Consider the following 23,381-nt stretch of genomic DNA (forward strand, 5'->3'; position numbering starts at 1 on the left):
TACTAATCCCAGAAAGGAAATTGCAATAGGTTACACAAGCATACAACGTACAACAAACATGATAATGAGACATGATGCAATAAAGAAGTAGGTGAATAAATATAAATTGACACAAAAAGGAAAGTTTTCAGTTCTTCTGATGTACTGAAACATCAGGGTTCTACTGAATTCTCAGAAAACATGAGAAGAGAAAGTCAGTCAACAGCGTGGGGCCCAAATTTGAGCAAAACATTGATTAGTAATTATTGTGGTGTTAGGGGAGGTGGGAATGGATACTGGATCTACTGTGCAGACTGACTTGTTCATTTTTGTCTCACAGGACATTGTGACGGAAAGCAATAAATTCGACTTGGTGGCTTTTGTCCCCCTGCTGCGTGAGCGCATCTATTCCAACAATCAGTATGCCCGCCAGTTCATCATCTCCTGGGTGAGTTTGAGCCTGGTGGGGCAGGGTTCGACCTGAGGAGGACAAGTAGTATTAGCTAGCTACAAACTCTGCATCATGCTCAGAGCATGGTCTGTTTGTATCAGTGGGCTGACACATGAAAAAGCATAACTGTGAATGGAAAAACTATTGAACTTCTTAACCACAGGCTTCTACAATCATTTCCCTGCAATGCGTCCCCTTCCCCTCCAGCCTTGTGCCCTGTGGGGCCGAGTGAGGCTCCAGTTTCCCACGTCCCTGCTTGGCGGTTTAAGACTCTCTGTGTGTGTGTGTGTGCGTGTGTGTGTGTGTGTGTGTGTGTGTGTGTGTGTGTGTGTGTGAGAGAGATATTTTCGGTTGTAATAATTCATCTGTGGGAACACACTAACTGGGGTTGTGGGACATTGTAGTTGACATGAGACAACATCTGGTGTTGCATGTTTTGGTTGAGAATACAGTGTGATGTCTGCTTTTAGATTCACACTGTAATCAGTTCCGTACATCAATAAATGCATTTGTGTGACTGTCAACCATGTGCATACCCCCCACGTGTGGTAATTTTTTTGTAAAATAAAAAGTAAAAAGTGATTTCATTGTGAAAACAGAATAATTTTTAAGTCTGCATTTGTATAAGTACTTTGGAGTACTGTATGGCCTTAGGGAAGATGATTTCGGACCCTTGTGAGTGAGATCACTAAGTGACCAGAGGTGGAGGAGCTCTCCTTACTTGCTGGGCTATTTGGATTGATATTTCAAAAAAGAAAAAGAGAACAGAAGGGAAGCTTGTTTGCAAGTTGGCCACTGTGTTTTGCCGTAGTAAGAAATGTGCTATGCAAGATGTCCAGCCTGCAGGAATATCTCTTTGTTCCTTCTCTCAAAAATCCTCCAGCTGATGTGATGGAGGCAGAAATTACTGCCGAAGAAGCCTGTCCATTTTGCTGTACAAAATGCTCCATGAAATGTGGGGCTTTGCATTAATTTTTGGTGTTTTCCACAGAACAGCTCCATTTCACCTGCCCCATAAAATTTTTCACCAGTACGGTTTTGGATCATATTTGTAGAATAAAAATGAGTCATTTTCCAGATTTAAAAGCATCCTTGTAAATTTTGATCAAAGTAAGGCGATCAGGGCGTCACATGAAAGGAAGCATACTTACAAAAGGGCTTAAATGCATAAATAATAATACTACATGCATACATAAGGAAATCACCCAAACTAGCAAGATATTGGTGCTGTTTCACTTAATTTTTGTTGGTCATAATACTTAGATGTTTTGTACTTATTTTACCTTAATTTATTGTTTACTAGATATTAACCTGCCTCGCCCAGTCAAAGATGTTGAGCCCTGAAATTGATCTGACCTTTTCTTACCCTTTGTGCACTCAGGTTCGGGATGGCTTTCTCTTTATATGTGTAGTGGTAATCTTCATGGTTCCTCCAAGTTCATGTCTGCACGTTAAGTCACAAGCTTGAATTTGCATCTTTTCCAGATACTGGTGCTGGAGTCTGTTCCTGACATAAACCTGCTGGATTATCTACCTGAGATCCTCGATGGACTTTTCCAGATCCTTGGGGACAGCAGCAAGGAGATCCGCAAGACGTGAGCCCTGCTTTTCTGCCATTAGCCTATTAGTCACTTCTCCCAGGGCCGCCTCCTCTTCCACACGCATTAAATATTTGTTATACATTTTTTTAATATATATTCTTATGAATATTTAAATGTCCCTGTGCTGAATCCTATGTTCATCCTGTTTTCATAGCTCTTGTTCTTTTTGCAGGTTTTTGAGGTTGAACATGAGGACTGTTAGTAAAAGGTGTTTCTGTACTCTTACAGGTGTGAAGTGGTGTTGGGAGAGTTCCTCAAGGAGATCAAGAAGGCGCCCTCCAATGTCAAGTTTGCAGAAATGGCCAACATCCTGGTCATCCACTGCCAGGTGTCCGATGACTCCAAAATGAGTGAGTGAAACCCGAGTTTGCCTGCTGTATATTAGGGTGCCAAATTTTCAAAATATTTTTTGAAATCTCTTCCCTTCATGTTTTTCCTTTTAGTAGAAAACAGCCATGAGCCAAATTTCAATTTAATCTGAAGATTTTAAATGGTCACTCAAGCATGTCACTGATATATACTAAGGATACGTTATATTGTCACACATAATGCCAGTTTAATCCACTGTCCACACTCACTACTTTTTTCTTTTTATTTTTTTAGAATAATAAAGGAATTCTTTAGTGATATTTTTATACATGCATCTGAATAAAAATAAACTTTCCTTGAGAAAAAACAAAATTCTTTAAAGTCATTCTAACACCACCGTTGCTATCTTGTCCGAAAGGTACAGACTTGTTGTTAGAAGAAATGAAAAATAAAGGAGTTGCATAAATTAAAAATTCCTTCTACAAATAAGTGTGTCACCATTAACATTATCAAAAGTAATCAATAAGCTATAGAGTAGTATTGGTGGTTGAGGATTATAATACTGAGTGACCTGATAGACATGGCTATAAAAGACATTTTTTACAACTTCTCGCTTAAATGGCACAATTTTTTTTTTTATTTTTTAATTTTTTTTTGTGGGGGGGTGAGACTCACAAACAAGCAAACTTAGCTTTCACTGTTCCTGTCACTGGCACCCTACTGTAAATTTAGTCGTGTGTAAGAAGGTTCCAGTTGGGCTTCATAAAATGCTACAGAACAACAGTACTTTGTTCTGTTCAAATGTCTCAGATGTGATTAAGTCGATCCTAAAGACCTTTGTTTTCTGAGCCCCTTCTTAGAGCAGTATGTCGGAAAAGATTAGAATTGCTTTTGATTGCAAGAATAATTACTGGAATTGGCACATTTGCGTGAGCAAGTGTTTCCACTGATGTGAGGAATGAAAGAAAGACAGAACAAGAAATCTCAAGTGCCTCGGTCCACTCCCGAACGCTTTAACTGCCTGCTACCAATGGAGGCAGGAATGATATAAGCATATAAGGTCACATGTGACTCATCATAAGCTAAGGAAAGTGCAGCAGGTGGTGCAGTAGTTAGAGCAACCACCTTTAGACCTGGAGGGTCCAGGTTCAAATCCCACCTGCTGCTGTAGTACCCTTTATAAAAAAGTACTTAAATTTGATTTGATACAGTAAAAATAAGCCAGTTGTACAAATTGGTAAAACAGTGTAAGTTGTTTTGGGGAGAAACATCAGCTAAGTGAATAAATGTAAATTGAATGTTAATTGGTTACTGCTAATGTTGGGCTCCTGTGAGTCAGGTGGCCTTCATTTTCCATTCCTTCAACTGACTTTGTGAAGGACTGGCTTGGCAGCAACCTCAGTCTGGATTCTTAAACAGTTTAAAGTTCTGAATGTCATGTGAGCTGCTGGTGCTAACAAATGAATAAACAGCACAAACAGCTAGTAATGTAGCGATTACATTTGCTTCCCTTGGACTCAGAAGTTGCAGGTTTGAATCCCCCCTTCCACTGTAGTAAAATTACCCAGCTGTATAAATGGGTAAGTATAAGTAGCTTAACAATGTAAGTTGCTTTGGAGAAAAGCATCAGATAAAGGAATAAATAAATATGAAAAAATTGGAAAGATAGTGTAATCTTGTACCCTGATGTCCCGGGTGCCTCCTTGAAGCTACTGTATGAGAAGCCTCTGCTGTCAGTCCAGTGCTGGTCATTTGTGTGTTTTCCCTATGCTAACCCCCCAACCCCCCCCCTCCCCCACCAAAGCAAATGACCTGATCCAGCATACAGCCATGACATGGATGAGAGAGTTCATTCAGCTCGCCGGCCGTGTGGTATTGCCCTACTCCTCAGGCATCCTGACTGCAGTGCTGCCCTGCCTTTCCTATGATGACCGCAAGAAGAGTATCCTCCTCAAACATGACATCATCTCTGCCCTCTGTTTCCTCACAGCTACCACACAATAATGGTGTTCTGTGAAAGCTACATATGTGTTATTGAATTGCTTTAGGTTTTTCCAGTTTATTGTCTTGAGTTTCTCACATAATGTGACTCACTGTCACCTGGCTGGTTTTGTAGTTACCCTGACATTACAAGTCCAGCAAGTGATGAAATATGTTTTTCCTGCCAAATGTGGCCTAGAAGGTAAGAGAAGAACCTGACCAGCTGGCTTTTATAATCTTTCACACAATCATAATAGAGCAAATAATCCATAAGTGCAGGCTTCTTCTGACCCATATTATGAGCCTGAAGTGCAGGACTTCTCCCAATATCAGTGTTCTCTTTGAGGAACCAGTAGTCTCTCTGCATATTTGCAATACGCATGGAAGTAGATACTGTGTAGTTGTACAGGTAGTCTTCGACTTAACGCGTACGTGCCTTACGACATGGAGTTATTTTTGCGTCCAGACTCAAGTTACTTTTTACTTACAATGCCTAGCAAACGAAAATGTAGCGTTCTTGTGGTGGCAGACAAATTTAGTAATGAAAGTGAAAATAACAGCACAGCCAGAAAATATAATACTGGACTGTATTTATATTATTTTACAATAGTACTTTAACATAATGTGTGAAATTAGTGAGAAAAGTGTCATAGACCTATTATACAATGTAGAATTCATGCATGTTAATGTTTATATAGTGCATTATAATGGGATTTGGGATTTAGAACAAGGTTGTCAGAATAGAACCCTGTTGTAAGCTGAGGGCCCCCTTATTTGTTGAATGAAAGGCGCATTGTTCACAAATCATAGACAGACATCTCCATTTTCTACAGCAGCTTTACACAGTTGCTGGAAAGGCACTGTAGTAGAGCAGTCCTTATTTATGACTGCTTCATACATACTTTTTACTTGTAATGGTATTTGATGGATGCAGCAGAGGTGAACTGTAAAGCATTAAACGATTATGATTAGAAAATAGCTGTCTATCTCAGGTAGTGCTGCTGAGCACCGTTCGGGGAACCAGCAGTTAGAGCTGCCATCATTCCAAAGGACAAAGGGTTGAATCCAACCTCCTCCTATAGTAACTTTGAGCAACGTACAGTACTAAACGCAAATTGTTCCAGTAAAAATGACCCAGCTTTTTAAATGGGTCAATTGGTGTACATCAGTTTGGATAAAAGGATCAGGTAAATATCTGTAAATGTATTGTACCATTAGTGTTTCTTGCTGTGTGATTAGTGAACAGAACGGGTGTCACATTTTTCTCACGTTGAGTTACATGTGAATTTGCTAATATTCCTAAAATATTAAGAGTGTTGGTGCTAAAGATGAAATGACAAAGTAGCATACTGCACTTGGTGGTTATTTCAGGGCAATAACTCAAGAGTCCTTTGTATAATGTCTAGTGCTTGTGGCCCTTGACCTACAGTTTCCCAGGTACCAAAGAGGCTGCTAGCGCCTGCAACCACAGCCTGATGAAGCTGGTGACCCCTGAGGATGATGAAGATGATGAGGAAAGCCAGGTCAGCGACACTCTGGCCAGAGAGGACAGCCAACCGAAGACGCAGGAAGATCTCGACAGTGAGTTCCCCCTTGGGGTTTTCTTTACTTTTTACCCATGCGATACAAATGGTGTGCATCATGGGTAAATGCAGGTACTTTGTCAATAGCCCTTCCTGGGTGTGTGCCAGTTGGCGTTAGCACTGGACTTCCTGAAGTTCTAGGCTGGCAAAGCACCACCAAGTCCCCAGTGCTCTCTTGTAGGCAGAGGGTGATACCTGTGATGAACGGGTGCTGATGAACTGGGGGATCAGTTCAGCATGAAATGCATAGACATCATTGTTTCTGCTTGCTCTCTTTGTGCTTGACTACTGCACTATCGCAGCACTTCTTCCGGTGCTCCGATCACAGCCATTCTGTGCTGCTTAAAAGCTTATCCAAGATTAGTGTGAGATAATGCTCTTAGATTAAGTACCTGCTATTTTAAAATATTTATCATCAGTTAAGGGTTTCTCTTTTTGTCCTTTCTGTTTTTTGTGTGAGCTGCCTCAGCCATACTTGCGAGGCACAAGGCCACTGCCAGTGAAATTGTCACCATACTGCTTTACCACAGACAATACAAATCGTTTTATGACACTTTGCATGCTAGCCACATGAGAGCCCCAGGTGATGCGTAGGTTATTTTGTCAGAACTGGAAACTGTTTTTAGGCTGCTTCTAACAGTTGTTAGAGATTGATGGCATGTGCCTGTTGGCTTGTTAATATTATAATGCTGAATGTTTATATTTTGGAAGCTATTAGAATCATAAGAGTAGTCTACTGGCATTAGGAAGGTCATAACATCAGCTGCTGTAAAGTGTAAAATGTCATCTTGTTGATTGAGCACAATATAATCCTGCGATTGACAGTTGTAGTCCCGGAGAATGGGAAGGTGACAGGTTTTCATTGTCTCCTTTTCAAATGACCTGCGCTGGTTCTTGCAGTGATATTAGATATTTGTGAATTGTTCATCAAGCCTGGACTTTGCTTGAGTTTTGTTTGCAGCACAAGCTCTTAATCCAGTGAATAAATGAGTCAGTATTTGCTCTTTGTTGTAAATGTCTGTCTTGAGTCAAAATACTTTACGATGTAATGTCCAATTCTCTTCGCTCACACACTGCATTCCAACCGCGTGTTTCTTTCACCATACGATACGCACTTTCCCCGTCTGTCGCGCAGTTTCTTTATTGGCTGCATTTCCTCCGCCCCCCTTTTTTTAATTGGCTGTTAAAATAAGGTATTTCTGCTCTGCAGCCTTGTGTCAGTTTAGTGCACTGTGAGGCACCGTTGCGCCCGTGGGTCGGTGTGGCATTGGTGGTTCAGTGGTAGAATTCTCGCCTGCCACGCGGGAGGCCCGGGTTCGATTCCCGGCCAATGCAGTGTAGTTTTTCATTATTATAAAATAAATTTCAAGAAACATTGTCGTTTCATAATTACATTCAGATTTTAGAATCAGGTCAGAAAATCTGACACGGTCTGATACGTGTTAGTCTGAAGGACAGGAGCCAGCAGTTGGTCGTGTCGTTCTGAAATGCTTTCTGTAACAATGTTTGACCTTCAGGAATGTTAATGATGATCACTCTTGTTGAAGTGTTTGCTGCTGGTGGACACACTTTCTTCAGTGCAAAAGCATGGATGGATGGATCTCTTTTTGCTCATTGCTGCACATCTGGCTTTATCTAATAAGTTAAAACACTAATCTAAAGTGAGGCAGTGAGTAGGTACATGAAATATCTATTTTTATTTCCGTTAAGCATGGACCCCTAAGAATCTTTCTATATAAAAGATCCCTCTTCCAGAAAAATGTCCGTAAATGAATACCCACACAGGGTATTTTACCTCTTCGTATAGCATCATAATATTTTATTTTTAACTTTCACTTACCGTTACTTTGAAAGAAGCTATATATGAGCTACCTGAGCCTTACTTTTAGGAAGTTTCCATTGTGCTCCACAGGGAATATTCTGGATCAATAAAACCTAAGATTTATTGTAGCATTGGTGGTTCAGTGGTAGAATTCTTGCCTGCCACGCGGGAGGCCCGGGTTCGATTCCCGGCCAATGCACGCGGCTTCTTTTTCAAGCGTATACGTACGATACTTTGAGTTGTCTGTAAACATCATTTTCCCGCACATGTTTAACTTTGGTTGTTGCTACAGCCCGTGTATTCGTCTGACGCAGTAAAACAGAGACGTTAGCGGTCATGTTTTTCATTCAGTAACGAGGTCCTCGTCCGTTGAAGTTGTTGAGAAATAAATCCCGTTCGTAGCAGGGTTCTGACACACGCGTACTACATCCACGCTTTTGGAAACGACTTATTCCAGTTCGTGCCTCGGCACTTGGGGGCGATAGCGGGGTTGGAGTATCAGTCCCGCATTGGTGGTTCAGTGGTAGAATTCTCGCCTGCCACGCGGGAGGCCCGGGTTCGATTCCCGGCCAATGCAGCTTCGTATCTTTTGTTTTTAATGTTACACTTTTCAAAGGCTCTTGTATCTTGGCAAAAGTCCAGTGTAGTCATTAGCAGGGAGCTGCGCGATCGCCGACGCATCGGACACTCGGCGATATCTATTCACCCATCAACATCATCCTCCCACGCAGTTTTCATAACCGACTCCGAGTACATCGTGTCTGTGTGTGTGTGTGTGTGTCTGTCTGTCTGTCTGTCTACCTACATATATACCGGTACTAACTACAGCTGCTTTTAACGCTACCACTGGACAACGTATGTCGCTTATTATTTAAAATTAGACACTACATTACGTTTTCAACAAATCCCTAATCTGTCCTTCACCCACGTTAAAAAATTTTAAAAAGTTTTTTCGTTAGTTTAATTGGGTTTCTTGCTAATAAATTTTAAGGTTTACGTAAACGTAACATAATTTCCGTAAAAAACGTAAGTTAAAGTTGAAAAATGATCAGATTCAGAAAAGTTATCATCCTCTTACTTATCCCAACCCTGCTTCCGTTCTGCTGCCTCAGCTCAGGTGATATAATAATAATAATAATAATAATAATAATACAGATGTCAGACATATGGTTGGAAGTGCTCATAATTCTCTCTCTCTGATTGACAGCATAGAGGCGCTACACCACCTTACCTTTGATCCCCTTACTTTTGATCCTCAAGCCTCAAATGTATTGGTTTCCTCCTGTTTGGACTTTTTTGACATTCCATCAAAAAGGAAAAAAATGGAAAGAAAACATGTGAAATCTTTCAACATTAAAGTGGGGTTGCTGTAATACTTGGATTCCCGATTGGATTTCTAAAACTTCCAGTGTCTCCAAAAATGACACATAATGTCATGAGGCCTGAGGGAAAGGTTACAGGCTGTGAATTGTACTTCAGAATATCACATTAAAAGATGAAGTTGCTGCACATGTGCTGATATATGCATCTATACGTCCAGTTTCAATAAGCACGTGTCCTGAGCAGCGTCAGGATGAACCACAGCCTATATCCCGGAAGCACAGGGCACAAGGCTTGGGGGGGGGGGGGATAACACCCTGGAGAAGACACCAGTCCATCACAGTATAGCCACACACATTCAGTCATCTTTTGACACACTACAGGCAGTTTAGACTCACCAGTTCATCTGAACTGCATGTCGTTGGACTGTGGAAGGAAACCAGGGCACCCAGAGGAAAACCACACAGACATTGATTTGTTACACTCTTAAATTCTTATTGTTTATTGTTAGTGACTCAGTTTTCCACTCAATCACATGTATAAAAAGTCTGACAAGATTTGTCAAAAAAAGACAAGTTGCTGTAAATACACAAGAGAAACATTTAAATGTACTAATTTAGTGGACAGCGTGAGGTTTGTGCACCAAGCATCTTATAACTTTGCAGGAGGGTAATTTTTACTGTATCAGTTCAGGGCAAGTACCTTCATCAAGCGCACTGCAGCTGGAAGTGGGATTCAAACACTGAGTTTTTCAGTTTTTCAGTAGTAGGGGGACGCTGTAACCACTACCACAGAGAATGAACAGGGAGCAGTTTTTAGACCTTCAGCTAAAAACTCCATTCCTGCCACAGAGGAGGGTGGCTTTCCATTCCTGACCAGTGTCACAGCTCTCTTGCTCTGTTTTCTGAAAAAGTTTCTAAAGAAATCGCAGCAGGGTTTTTTTTTTTTTTTTTTTTTTTTTTTTTTAAAAAAACCAGCTTCTTCCACGGGTTTTTCCTCAGATGGAAAATAAACAAGGCTCCTGGCAACATGCAGGACACTCCAGAAAAATGGGTCTTATGACACACAGTAATTCAGCATTTTTCCAGCTGGAGGTCTGGAATGCCACATCAGCACTTTGGATACAGCATCTGCCAATCAAGTGACCCCTCCCCCTTCTACACACAAAAATACAAATGCTGACACTGAGTAAAAACAAAAGTAAAGTTTGCGGAGAGGCACTTGGAGGAGGTGGTGGATCTTAACTCGACATACGTGGAGTGTTTGGTTGACGTATATCATAAATTGATTCGTTTCAGAAGTTGCTCTTTTCTTTGGGGGTTCATCTGAGTTGAAGAACTGGACTGGGGTCCATATCACTTGTGGAGTGTCCTACTCTTTCTTGGAATGTTGTTCAAGTGCTACAATTTAAAAGTGAACACAAAGAAAGTGATGAGATGATGCAAATAAGGAATCAGTCACAGTAACAATGATGAGTTTACCCATGTCCGTAATAGTGGTTGCTGCACCCTTTTCAGGTCCCGAGCGAGACTGTGCTCTATGTAGCATTGGTGGTTCAGTGGTAGAATTCTCGCCTGCCACGCGGGAGGCCTGGGTTCGATTCCCGGCCAATGCAAAATAGCATTTTGTACTCTTTCCATTGAGAGTGGAGGTGTGGCTGTTGGTGACAGTTTCAGAAGCACAGAGATGTCTGGAGTCTGTTGAAACACATCTCCCTAATAGGAAAGTTTTTAGTGAGCCTGGGTCATGCTTGAATATCTGAATTTAGCAGTGTTAAGAGGCCAGAACTAAAATTTCCCCAAAATACTGCTTGTTTTACAGTGTTGGGTGACTGCTTTTCATGTTTTTTCTTTCCATTTCTGAAAAATTGCATTTTATATGGTGGAATGTAAGCAGACATCTGTACTGAATAGGTTAGTAACAGAAATTTCAGTTTTCCTTGATGGGTAAATTTCAATTTTAATTTTTGTCATGCTGAATGCACTGGGGTCCACATGACTCATGCAAAGTGTAAGGTACTCATTGGAAGGTGTCCTGTCCACTTCGGGTAATTGGTGTCCTTGTTCCCATGTTGTTCCTTTGCTAATTGCTCTGTTGTCTTATTTTGTCTTATTTTTGTTCTGCAGATTCACTAAACGCATCACAGGATTCTGGGGGACTCAGCAATATTAGCTTCTTCACTCCGGCAAGGTATGCAGTGGAGTTTTAAAACATACGTGAATGCAGGTATGAAGCAACAACAGTCAGTGTTGTTCTGCCTACACATTTGCTGATTTTGTCAGACAGACATATATGAAATATTGAAACCTCATTGTACCAACACTCTTATTGAAGCTGCAGTCCCTGTTTTACCGAATGCTGTTGTTTCAAGGGTAGAGAGACGCTTTGTGGTGTGACAGCTCTGTATTTGTATAATAAATCAGCTAGTTAAACAGTTCTGGTTCAGTGGGTAACTACGCTATATGGTATTCTGAGTCATTGCCCTATTCGACAACCTTTTTTTTTGTAGATCTTGTGTTTCTCAGGGGGGGATGTGGTGGCACAGTGGGCTTAGCCGGGTCCCACCTTCTGGTGGGTCTCAGGTTCGAGTCCCGCTGGGGGCGCCTTGTGACAGACTGGCATCCCGTCCTGGGTGTGTTCCCTCCTGCCTAGCGCCCTGTGTAGCTGGGTTAGGCTCCGGTTCGCCACAACCTCGCTTAGGAAATGCGGTTTCAGCCTGTGTTTGTGTGTGTGTGTGTGTGTGTTTGTGTTTCTCAGCACTGTTTTAGTGATTTTGCAATATAATATGTGCCTGTTTTGTCATTCTTCCACTAGATGGCGCTACCGCATTTAAAATGCCTGTTTTCTTTTAAGGTGTATTTTTGTGGGTGGGTGGCGCAGTGGGTTGGACTGGGTCCTGCTCTCGGGTGGGTCTGGGGTTCGAGTCCCGCTTGGGGTGCCTTGCGGTGGACTGGTGTCCCGTCCTGGGTGTGTCCCCTGCCCTTCTGGCCTTACGCCCTGTGTTACCGGGTAGGCTCCGGTTCCCCACGACCCCGTATGGGACAAGCGGTTCCGAAAATGTGTGTGTGCGTGTGTGTGCGTGTGTGTGCGCGTGTGTGTGTGTGTGTGTGTGTGTGTGTATATTTTTCTGGGCATATCTGAAAAAGTGAAATTTTGATAATAACGCTTATGTGACCGTGAAGGAACATCTGTAGTTTCCAGCTCTTCTGCTAATTAATTGAGGATTTTGAGTAAATAAATCTGCTCGATATGACCGGTCCACTGAGATAGCAGAAAACAAAAGATTTCATGTTAAGTAGGAACATATCGTGCCACTTGCTTATTGCTGGACCATTGTGCCTCCCTGTGATTTCTCTTTGTAGCTTGCACATCATAGGAGGTGTAAAAACAGGCCTCAGAACTGTAATTGTATGTCTTTTTTCCCCTGAAGTCATCAGCTGAAATGAAAGCGCTTGGCCCCTCTATGTAAGATGCTTTTGAACAGCTGATAAAGCAGAGCCCCTTAACCACATTTTGTAATGCTGTTTCAGTACTTCGGAGAGCTACTTCTGATTCTGATGGCATAACACTTTAAAACACTTTAAAGTAGTTCAAAGCCATTGCTTAGGCTGCCAGCAGGTGGCATAGTGGTTTGAGCTGCCTCTTTGCAACTGGAACTTACGGGTTTTGAATCCCTGCTCGCTGTAGAACCTTTGAGCAAGATGCTTATCAAGAACTAATACAGTAAGAACCCTCCTGTATAACACATAGATTTGTTTAGGAGTAACTTTGCAAGTACATATAGCACATGCATTAGTATTTATTACCCATTTTAATTTATAAAGTATAAGTATAATAATTGTAAATAGCCTGATGTTTTCAGTCTTTTTGGAGAAATGTGTCAGCAGAATAAATAGTGATAAATAAGCGACAGTATAGGGGTTTCCTCCCATGCACAAAGCCATTGGGTGGTCGGGTGTTTTTCTGGTCCTATTTCATATTCCCAGTCTGTGTGTGTCTGCTTCCCACAGTTCTGACCGGGCTCAGGTCATCCTCGATCTGGATGGGATAGTGCAGGTACTCGGCCGACACCTGAACGACTCCTCCACAGGCATGATGACCCGCATCGCCGTGCTCAAGTGGCTCTACCACCTGTACATCAAGACGCCTCGCAAGGTGAGCAGCTGTGCTGTCGCAGCATCAGCCCATGCCATTTTACATAAAAGATTAGATGAGATGCAATTTGTTGTCCATTTGTGGAAATTTATACTTGTATTCAAGGGTGAGGTCGGGGTGAGGGTTAGACGGGTCACCCGAAAGGGTTTGCTTTTCTTATTTTATTGTTTCAGACAGCGTAAGAATCACGTACTCCTTCTTAATTGTTTATGATGTTTCTATTAAAAATGTTTCCTGTTTTTTTTTTAAATTCCAAACCTTCTTGAAAGCTACTCATTTTCTCAATAAAATGTTAACTGTGTGCTGTTTGTGCAGCACCATTTAGGAAGTGATTTCCTGCTGAACCATGTTAATGAGAGAGGCTGGGTGTCCTGGCCCATGTGTGCTTTTTGGAGGACGCCCCTGTCTGCTCACAATGCCACCCCCTGCAGCTCTTCTCAGCCCCTTCCCCCCATTATTAGTGCTGTTAAAGTGCATGCTGTGCTGGGTCTTTCCTCTACAGATGTTTCGGCACACAGACAGTCTGTTTCCTACTCTGCTCAAGACGCTGTCGGATGAGTCAGATGAGGTAAGCACCTTGACTGAGTGATGTGGGTCTTGCCAATCACCAATGTCAGGACCCAAAAAAGTTGATTTTTTAGATATCAGTAGATCATCGTTGACAAGCTCTGAATACCTCCACAAATTCTTTGGAAGAGCTCAGTGACAAAACCGTGTTGATCCCAAGCACACACGTCATAACAACACCATCTTCTCCTGTGAAATATGCCTTGATGCTGTAGCTTCCCTATGAAGACATCGTCACCACGGCAGCCCTGCTCATCTTCAGCTGCTTTGAGTCATTGCAGCATTTCCTGTGATAAGATGTGATAGAGGTCGGTCTAGGTCCTTGCACCCTTTGATGCTAGAGCCAGTGTCTCAGTGTGGAGGGTTCTGACAGGCCCCACAGCACCACACTGCACGCCCTGTACCAGACTCTGATGGCTGCTCTCCAGCCCAGCTGCTCTGGGATTCAGGCTGAGGGAGGCAGAAGAAGCTGAGAAGCATCTAGAGATCGCTTTGTTGGCTGATGTGAATGAAGGATATTGTGCTCTGAGTTTTATTTCCTCCTGAAAAGAGGATTTAATGGATCCCATCACCCTGTTGTTTGGGGATTTGGAAGAAGAGTGCTGGATCTCCATTCTCACATTCTGGCAAAGTGTGGGAGATCCCAGGTCCTGCATCTCTCCCGCTTCCATCTTTGCTCATTTTTACTTTGTTCTTTTTCTCCATCATGGTACTGTTCTGCTTCTTTGCTTTTTCTCCTCCATATTCAGTCCTGGTCTTCCTTCTTCCTCTCACTCTTCCCACTCCAGGTTCATGATGCTCTTACATTCTTCTTGACTGTCTGTATCTGTGTGGGTCCGTCCTGGAGCATGGCAGTGAGCTGTTCTAATACCGCTGTGTTCATCTTGCTTTTGTGGTTGAGTGAGGGCTACTGTGACTGACCGTAAATTCCGCCGTTCTTGGTTCTTATGTGTTTTTGCTGGTCATATCGACTATGGTATTGCTGTGTCTCCTTTCAGCTTTCTGTTTTCTCAAGTTAATGTTTACTTCTTGGTGGTGGTGGTGTTATTATTATTATTGATGATGATGATGATAATAAAAAACAATAATAGGTATGCAGCCTCATATCCTTGCAGCGCCTCCTGCAGCAACCCGGTGGTGGCGTATTGGGTCAAACTTGTTCTGCTTATTGGGCCGCTCTTTCTCTCCCCTCTGACCGGAGTAAGAAGTTTTAGGACAAGACCTCATCTGTCACGTGTAATTACTGCAGTGCTAGCAGATATGGTCAAAAACAGCATAGTTTCAGATCCAAATTCTATTTGCCTCTTGGGGAATTGTGGGTATTTTTCTCACTGAACTGAAGTCTTAGTTGTTTACAAATAATGCCATGTGTACAAGACTGGATTTAAAATTACATTTTTAGGCCGATGCAAATTAATATGTCTTCAGGTGCCTGGTGGCACTATATAGAAGGGGTCCAAAATTGAAAGTGCGAAGGTTCTCTGTTTTAGTTTCTATTTGGTGGAATGATCTTCCTCTGTCCCTCTGAACTGCTGAATCCCAGTCAACATAAAAAAGGGTCTCAAGAGTCTCTTCCAAACACACTCTGCAGTGACTTGACTGCTCCATAAACTTGCTCTAGATGATTATAATTGCCATCGTCTCTCATTAATTCTATATGTAGCTACAGGTGGTCCCCGATTTACGATGGTTCGACTTATGATTTTTTTTTCGACTTTATGATGGTGAGCTGGTGATAGACATTCCACAGAAACTGTTCTTCAGATTTTGAATTTTGATTTTCCCCCCCTCTTCCCTGCTTCCCCCGGGGAAGCAACATGTGGTGCGATCCTTTCTCACAATGCTGGGCAATGACAGTGATCCGCATCTCCCAGTCTGTCACACAAAGATGTGTATTAGGTGTATGAAATGCATTTTCGACTTACAATATTTTCGACTTCCGATGGGTTTTGCGGAACATAACCCCATCGTAATTTGGTGACCACCTGTGCTCATGTTGTGAGCGCTGGCAAAAACAATGATATTGGATAAACTGACTGTGGTTCTAGAGTTGTGTGTCTGCAGCTATAACTGTTAACCTGTTGGTGAAAAAGCACTTTTGTTTACTCTAGCAGTATGTTACTTTGGAGAGAAACATCAGGTAAGTGAATAGTCATAATTGGGTATTCTTGAAACATTTGTATTATTGTAATGTTTGCATATTCTGTGTATGTATATGCTGTTTTAAGATGACTTTGTGTAAGGCAATATTCTATACATTCTTATCTGGAAATAATTCCCTATTGCTAAATTAATTGTCACAATTTACAGTACAATAATTGTAGTAGAAGTGAAATATTATATTTAAATTTAGTTTGGAACACAGTAGATGACATGAACTGCTACAGTCAAAGTGCTTTGTGTTATAATACATGTGAAGGAGAATTAATATGTGGTTACAGCTGATTAATCAGTTGATTAATAGCATTAATCCATTTTATGAAAACATGGATGTGAAATGTAAAACTTAAAATTACCTTTGGAACGGAAGGCACTGAGACCTCTTCTAGTGCTCATTGTTCTGGCCTGCTGTGCCCTTTGGTTCTCTGGGGGGGAGCACTGAACCTCCCTGTCCTGCCTTGCTGCTGTGCAACGAAGGGGGGCTGGTGCTTGGAGCTCAGACTGGGGGCCATGTTACTTACACACACATACACACACAGAGAGACAGAGAACAGGGATAAATGGAGGGCTCAGATCCTCCGCTTTGACACTTTCTGCTGAAATGGCCTATGGATAGCATTCGCCCATAGGGTGGTCATGGTAACAGTGGGTCAGTGTTTTCAGTGTGTGCTAAAGTGTGGAGCTGGTGAGAGCAGGGTGTTTTGTGTTTGATGTTAAGTTGTGAGGGTTGATTGAAAAGTTTAGAAGTGACCGTATTGCGCACGTGCCGTGTGGTGGTGGAGTCACGGCCCTGTCCCTGTACACAGCAGTAGGACCTCTTTCTGCTTATTCTCTCACTTCTACACCCAACTCTTTTCAACCCCTGCTTTGCAACTGTTGTGTAAAACTCCAGAAAAGTACTCAGGACATTTTTTTTTAGTATTGAATCAAGTATATGGAAGAAAGACAAGGTTTTTTTTTTTTTTGCAGAGAAGAACATTTTCCCTTGATGGAAAAAGCTATGGCCTGCACCTTGGAGACAAAAATCAAAAAATTTGCTCCTCCGTCATTGAGGAGTTTTTCAAGCTCCACAAGAAATGTGTAGAGTGTGAAGGAAGGTACTTTGAAAAGGAAAAGGTCCCCAGATCCGAGAAACTTTTATATGCACAACAAGAGGTACAGTCTCGAAACTTCTCACGTCCCTCATAGACGGAGCGTAGAAGTGCTCTCCCGGTGTCTCTTATCGATTTCAAACTGCTGTTGAGTGGAAGTAGGTGTATGGGGGGATGGGTTGCTGTGAAAAGGGACAGGGGTCAAGGGGCACCCCGCATCCATCACGGCCAGAGAGAACAGAGTGGATGAGCGTGGGAACAAGAGCTGTCCGTAGAGAAGACGGTTGCCCTGCTCCTCAGAAGAGCCCCGGGTTCCAGGAGGGGACAGCCGTAAGGCTCCTGGCTGCTAATCCCCACTTCAGCACAGACGCTTTTCTCAGGGTTCTTGGGGGCGTGATGGTTTTACGACTGATTTATTTCCCTGTTTATACAACCAGACTGTTTTCGAGAATTTAGGTGCCTTTGCCGGACGTTACAGGCTGCTGTTCAAAAACATTTAAAGGACCTCATTCCCCCACCTCCCACCCCAGAGTCCCTTTTGGTGCAAGTGTCCTGCAGGCTTCACCTCCCTCCCTTCCTGTCAGGTCATCCTGAAGGACCTGGAAGTTCTGGCGGAGATTGCCTCATCCCCAGCCGGACAGAGTGACACCACAGGATCGTGTGATAACACGAGTTGCAGGTTGGAGCTCCCGGTGTCGGCGTCTACAAAAGCAGGACAACCATGCGTGTGTGAGTAGGACGGCATCGTACACCCTGGCTGTGGCAGATCTAGCCCCCTGTACCGCATGTTAACTGACAGCAAGGTGTCAGTGTCTTTATTAGGTGTGTATACTTGAAGTTGGCAATGAACAACCTTTGAATGGCTCTTACGCACGCACGCACGCGCACGCACACACACGCACACACAGCTGATGTCCCCCAACCTCTCACCCAGCAAGAACAGGGTCACTTAAGATACAGAAATACATGCAGATTATAGTCTCCCCATTCCTTTGCTGTTGTCATGACAACACTCTTCCTCTTCTGCCTGGCCCTGCAGCACTGTGTGTGCTTGTGTATGTGCGCGTGTGCATGCACGCATGCGCGTTGGCTTGAATGCTAAACGGTGCTTTACGTGGCTTTGACAGTGGCTCATCGTCATGGAAATAAGGGCCTGTACCCTGCTGAAAGGGATTGGGTTGCTTGCTGAGAGCAGCAGATAAAGTGTTTGAGAAGAACAGGGTGGGTGGGGGGGTGCTACGCCCCTAGCCTCTTTTACACCCTGGCTGGATGGCACAGGAGAGGCTGTGGACTCACTCCACTGTTTGTCTGTCATTTTTCTCTGCATACGTTGGTCCAAGTTGGATTTATATTCCCAGGAAGATAAACATGGTGGCCACAAGTTGTGTGGAACTTGAGAGCTACATGAACCAGCTGTTTCATATGTGTGTGTGTGTGTGTGTGTGTGTGTGTGTGGAAATCCCTGTCTCACATCCATAAAGATGTTTTCTGGTTTCACAAGAATTGGCAGTCAGATTTTCCCTTTTTTAGCCCTGTTATAAAACCAGAGGTTTGCTGGACTCTGAATGGTCACACTCTCCCAGATGGCTCTCGTCACTGGGAGGACAGTGTTCACTGGATAAGCGAGAGTTATGGACCTACTGGGTCACACACTGTGCAGGTCTTTCCCGGACACAAGATACTCACTGGAAAGTTGCTATGACGGAGATGTCAGAGCACTTTGGCTTTTTAAATTTATCATCATTTATTTACTCAGCAGACACTCTCGCTCAGTGTGACTGCTGCAGTTCAAATAAGCAAACTTGGTCAAATAAATAATATGACTCTTAATTTGTCAGGGAACAAAGTGCAACAGGATGTTGGGAACAGCAGGATCAAGTAGTCCCTAAAAGTAGGATTGTGTGTGTGTGTGCGTACTTTATACTGATGCTGAAAAACTGTGGTCTAATGCATGACATCATCCTGTGCTTCAGCTTCAAAATCTGCAGCGGATTCCACCCCATCTACACCCTCCACTCCCAGCATGAACTCTTACTTCCACAAGTTCATGATCAACCTGTTGCGACGCTTCAGCCTGGAGAGGAAGCTGCTGGACATGAGGGGTGCCTTCATCATCAGGTGGGGACATGTGACACATTGTCAGGAGGAGCCACCGCTTTCATTATTTTATTGGTATAAATATTCTTCTCCTAAGGTAGGGCAGGGTACTTCTTGTTCTCAGGTGGAAAAAATTATTTTAATTTTCAAGTGGCACTACTTCATTTGAAATCAACTAACAAGTGAAGCCCTTAAAAAAATTTACACTCATCTCCTGTTATCTGGTCCTGATTCGTTCTTGAAAATGGAAAGAGTATCGAAAAACTGAATAACATAATTTCTTATTGCATTATTTCCATTATTTCTGTTCCATGTCCATCCCAAGTTCACTCCAGAATTACCCAGATTAATGCCTGATATTATAAAGCAAAAGTAATTAATAAATTTAACTAAAATATAAATGTATACGTGTGTGTGTATATGTACAGTATATACTATAAGTAAAATAATGATTTCACAAAATAATTTGATAGCGTGCATGGACTACATATACACAAACGTCATTTTGCAAGTGAATGCGATAGCATGCAACCGAAAGCATGGGTACGTGATTCCCACAGTGCACTGCGGCTCAGTCTCTCTCACACAGCTGTTTAGGGCAATTTTGAAATGTTGTTTCAGTTTATTGCATTGGACTAATTGTTGGAGACTGGATAAAAGAAAATTTGGACCCATTAACAATAAGCGGTGATAACCAAAACGCAGATAAATGGAAAAAACTCCATATCGGAAGAATCAATAATGGGGGATGCGTGTACTCGCTCACTAAGGAGCATTGTGTACAGCGATGGAAAAACTCAACTCCTTCCACTTATTTTTGCTAAATTTAAGTCTCTTTCTCACTGTCCATAGTCACTTGGCTCCGGCAAACTCATCAACATAGTATGTGTCCATGATTTCATTGCAGCACCTTTTATGGTCTGAGCGGTGCTGTTTTTGGAATTGTGAAATTGGCTGTTTTTAGAAAATGATATTTAAGGTTTGGAAGCATACATTCATTGTGATGTCTGGCTTCCTTTTAGTGGAAGCTGAAATGGAGACTTTTTAAGACCTCTTTAAACATAAAAGCAAGTATGGAATTATGGATAATAGTGTGGTTCCCGGTGCTTTTATGACTGATGGATTTACAAGCAAGTACCTGGAACTTGACTAATGCAAAATCATTTTGCAGTGAAATTGCAAGGCCTTCTAAGTTTACCTGAAAATTGCCATGGCAACTGCATGAAAACTGAAGCTGTTGAGGTGACCTCTACTTCTGTAATGTTTTGATGGACCTGGCTGTGGTCTATTGTGTTGTTGCCTGGAAGTGAATTAATATATGTTCAGTGATTATTTGCAACTTTATTTTTGCCATAAGCTGTTAAAAATCCAGACAGATTATTTATAGATCATCAATATGTCCCTTATTTTACTATCAAGCCGTTTTATTTCACATTAGTAGGTCAAATAACATTTATATTGGTGATACAATATGTGGAGGAGAAAAAAAAAAAACAGCCCGCCCTCATAAAGTGTAGTGAAATGGGAAGGAATATGTACGTCTTCCATCATCGTCCTCTGTATGCTGCTTCTATCAGCTGTTTAACATACCTAGAAAACACCACCATCTTCAGGTCACGTGACACACAGCCTGGCTTCACGACACACTGCACATTCCAAGCAAATGGTGTGATAACATTACATATGTAGTTTAGATTTTGCAGAAACTCCTGCCTATTTGTAGCTTAGATCATTTTGCTTGCTATACATATGGATGTAGAACTGATGGCTGGATGTGATGAATAAGGATATACTGTATGTCTTTGTAGTGTGTGTGTGTGTGTGTGTGTGTGTGTGTGTGTGTGTGTGTATGTATAGGTCAGCAGCTTCCTCCTTCCACTTGTAGGACCTAAGTCAAATCCCCTGCTGTTGTACTATTGATCAAGGTACTTACAACTGAATTGATAACAGTAAAAATTACCCTGCTGTATAAATGGTAAATTACTGTAAGCAACTTAACACTGTAAGTCCATTTGGACGAAAGCATGAGCTAAATGAATAAATGTAAATGGATGAAGTAATTTCACTTCACAGTGATACACCCTTCCTACTTTTTGCCTTTCGGATCACTGCTGTTAATATTTTTACCCTCTCCATGCCATATTAGGAAAGCTGCTTCAAGGGTGGCTTGTGTGCTGCGTCTCCGTCTGGCCTGATGAGACATTCTTGGCCCAGTGTGAGCAGTCGAACATAAACACAGCCACTTTCCATCTCTGCGGGCCGAAACAGCAGGAAACAGTGGCTGTGCTTCCTCCTCCTCCTCTGCTTGTTCTCAGAGAAGAGAACCTGCCACTCTTGAGGTTTTGGACAAAAAAGATTAAACAGATAATAAACAATTAAATTAGAAGTGTTAGTGCCAGAGATAGATTCTTATTCCACTCTCTTGGGGCTTTGTGCCTCTACGGGCTGTGAAATGGCATAGAGCTGCAGCTTTATATTTACATCAATTCATTCAGCTGACACTTTTCTTCAAAACAGTTTATAGTGTTACAAGTTATTTAAAATCTTGTTTTTAGCATTTTACGCAGCTGGATGATTTTTACCGAATCAGTTCAAAATAAGTACCTTGATCTGGGTACTACAGAGGGAGGTAGGATTCAAATCTGCTTCCTTCAGTTGCAGACAACAGCTGTAATCACTATGCCACCTGCTGGCACCTTGCCCCTTTAACATTGTGAGCTTTGTTGTGATGGGTCACACCAGCTATCGAGCAAGAGATTTCTCCAGTGCTTATCATCTTTTCTTCTTGCACAGATTAGTAGGCACAGGGTTCGCTTTTCTTCCACTGTTTGGAAGAACATCTAGTGGATCAGCTATCAGTAAACCTGGAGTATGTCAAACTTTCTTTGGTGTGCAAAACGTGAGAAATATTTTTTACTTGTACAAAGTCTTTAGACCATACAAAAAGACTGCTGAATGCAGTGTACACCCTCTTAATCCTTTTTTTTTTAATCCCTCGTGTGCCATTCAGCTCGTTAAATCACAATAATTCCTAAATCATATTTAAATAAAAAAAAAAAAAGAAAATCAGTAATATTGCATTTCTGCCGTTGAAAAGCAAAAACAAAAGACTTTGGAGTGATTGGAATAGTAAAAAGATGCTAAATTAAATGCATTATTAAGCCTAAATAGTTTTTTTTTTTTTTTTCTTAAATTGTTTTATTGCAAAGTGTGCACATTTCTTGGGTCAAAATACCTGGCTTTGTCATTTAGCATGATAGATGTTCGTGTCCCACCAATTCCAAGGAAAAGGAAGGCCTTTGACCTCTGAGGAGTGTTTTTCTGTGATGTGAGAGTGGGCAGTTCCTTGGCAACGCTCCAGGTGCCAGGTGCCACATCGCACCACCAGCTCCTGTCAGAGGAAGGCTATGTGGCAGATGAGCCCCTGGTGGGCGCTGGGCAGCGAAGTGGGTCCCGAGCCCCAGCACAAGTGCTTGCAGTCGTTCCATTGACACTGATGAGACATTTTGCTCGGATATTGTTTAAGGCAGAATTTTTGGAATGCCGCATCAAGTTGTCCATGTAGAGCTTCCTTTGACCTCGACGTTGTCTACCGCCAAGAGGGAGGAAAGGTGGCTGGAGTCCTACACAGGTAAAAGGGCTCTTGGCTTAGGGACAGTTAACATAAGGGTTAGCCGCTCTCTGTGGAATTGGCATCCTAACCAGTGCCATTTTAGCTAAACAGTTGGCAAATGGAAATATGTAGTTATTACAATAAAATTAGTCCTAGTAACACATTACATGTTAAAAATAAGCATCAATATTGCAAGGTGAATTTTTAAAAAGCCTGAAGTATTTTAAAATAATACAGAATGATTTCTTACCTTTTTCCTTGATATCATAGGTTGCAGAATGCACACTAAATAACGTTATAATGCATGTTTTAGGTCTTTGTCTGCAAATAATGAATATTGATAATTATTCATCATACACCTAAAAGCAATGCACATGTACAAGCTGCACCACCTGTACAGAGGGAAGTATTTATACATAAGTCACTCAGATTTGGTTGTAGATGTGAGCATTAACAAATATGTGCTTCTAAATAGGGTTGCTAAAGTAACTGTTGCCAAACATGGTCCAAAAATGGTACAGCTGTTAAAGTGTGTCACTGGCTGCATATGATGTTACCTGTGCAGTGACTCTTTACAACACTCAATTCAGTTATGCAGAGATGCACAGGGACACAATAGGCCTGCTTGAATACTGGTCACCCTCCACTGTTAC

The 23,381-nt window shown here is 42.1% G+C and overlaps 1 protein-coding gene and 4 non-coding genes across 5 annotated transcripts in view; all 5 read left to right on the forward strand.

Annotated features, from left to right (window-relative positions):
- vac14 (vac14 homolog (S. cerevisiae)) overlaps positions 1-23,381 on the forward strand; it is a 38,666-nt gene that overhangs the window by 3,084 nt on the left and 12,201 nt on the right. The window contains exons 5-14 of the mRNA XM_018739008.2: positions 320-427; positions 1,916-2,025; positions 2,260-2,381; positions 4,145-4,282; positions 5,758-5,901; positions 11,172-11,235; positions 13,056-13,200; positions 13,703-13,768; positions 17,603-17,747; positions 18,992-19,136. Coding sequence (XP_018594524.1) covers positions 320-427; positions 1,916-2,025; positions 2,260-2,381; positions 4,145-4,282; positions 5,758-5,901; positions 11,172-11,235; positions 13,056-13,200; positions 13,703-13,768; positions 17,603-17,747; positions 18,992-19,136 — 1,187 coding nt within the window. The remainder of the gene's footprint in view (positions 1-319; positions 428-1,915; positions 2,026-2,259; positions 2,382-4,144; positions 4,283-5,757; positions 5,902-11,171; positions 11,236-13,055; positions 13,201-13,702; positions 13,769-17,602; positions 17,748-18,991; positions 19,137-23,381) is intronic.
- On the forward strand, positions 7,168-7,238 carry trnag-gcc (transfer RNA glycine (anticodon GCC)). Its single transcript has one exon. It is a non-coding gene; the product is annotated as a tRNA-Gly (tRNA).
- On the forward strand, positions 7,854-7,924 carry trnag-gcc (transfer RNA glycine (anticodon GCC)). Its single transcript has one exon. It is a non-coding gene; the product is annotated as a tRNA-Gly (tRNA).
- Positions 8,232-8,302, forward strand: trnag-gcc (transfer RNA glycine (anticodon GCC)). The gene has a single exon. It is a non-coding gene; the product is annotated as a tRNA-Gly (tRNA).
- trnag-gcc (transfer RNA glycine (anticodon GCC)) lies at positions 10,590-10,660 on the forward strand. Its single transcript has one exon. It is a non-coding gene; the product is annotated as a tRNA-Gly (tRNA).

The sequence above is a fragment of the Scleropages formosus genome, chromosome 7 (genome assembly GCF_900964775.1).
Source record: "Scleropages formosus chromosome 7, fSclFor1.1, whole genome shotgun sequence".
NCBI lineage: Eukaryota > Metazoa > Chordata > Actinopteri > Osteoglossiformes > Osteoglossidae > Scleropages > Scleropages formosus.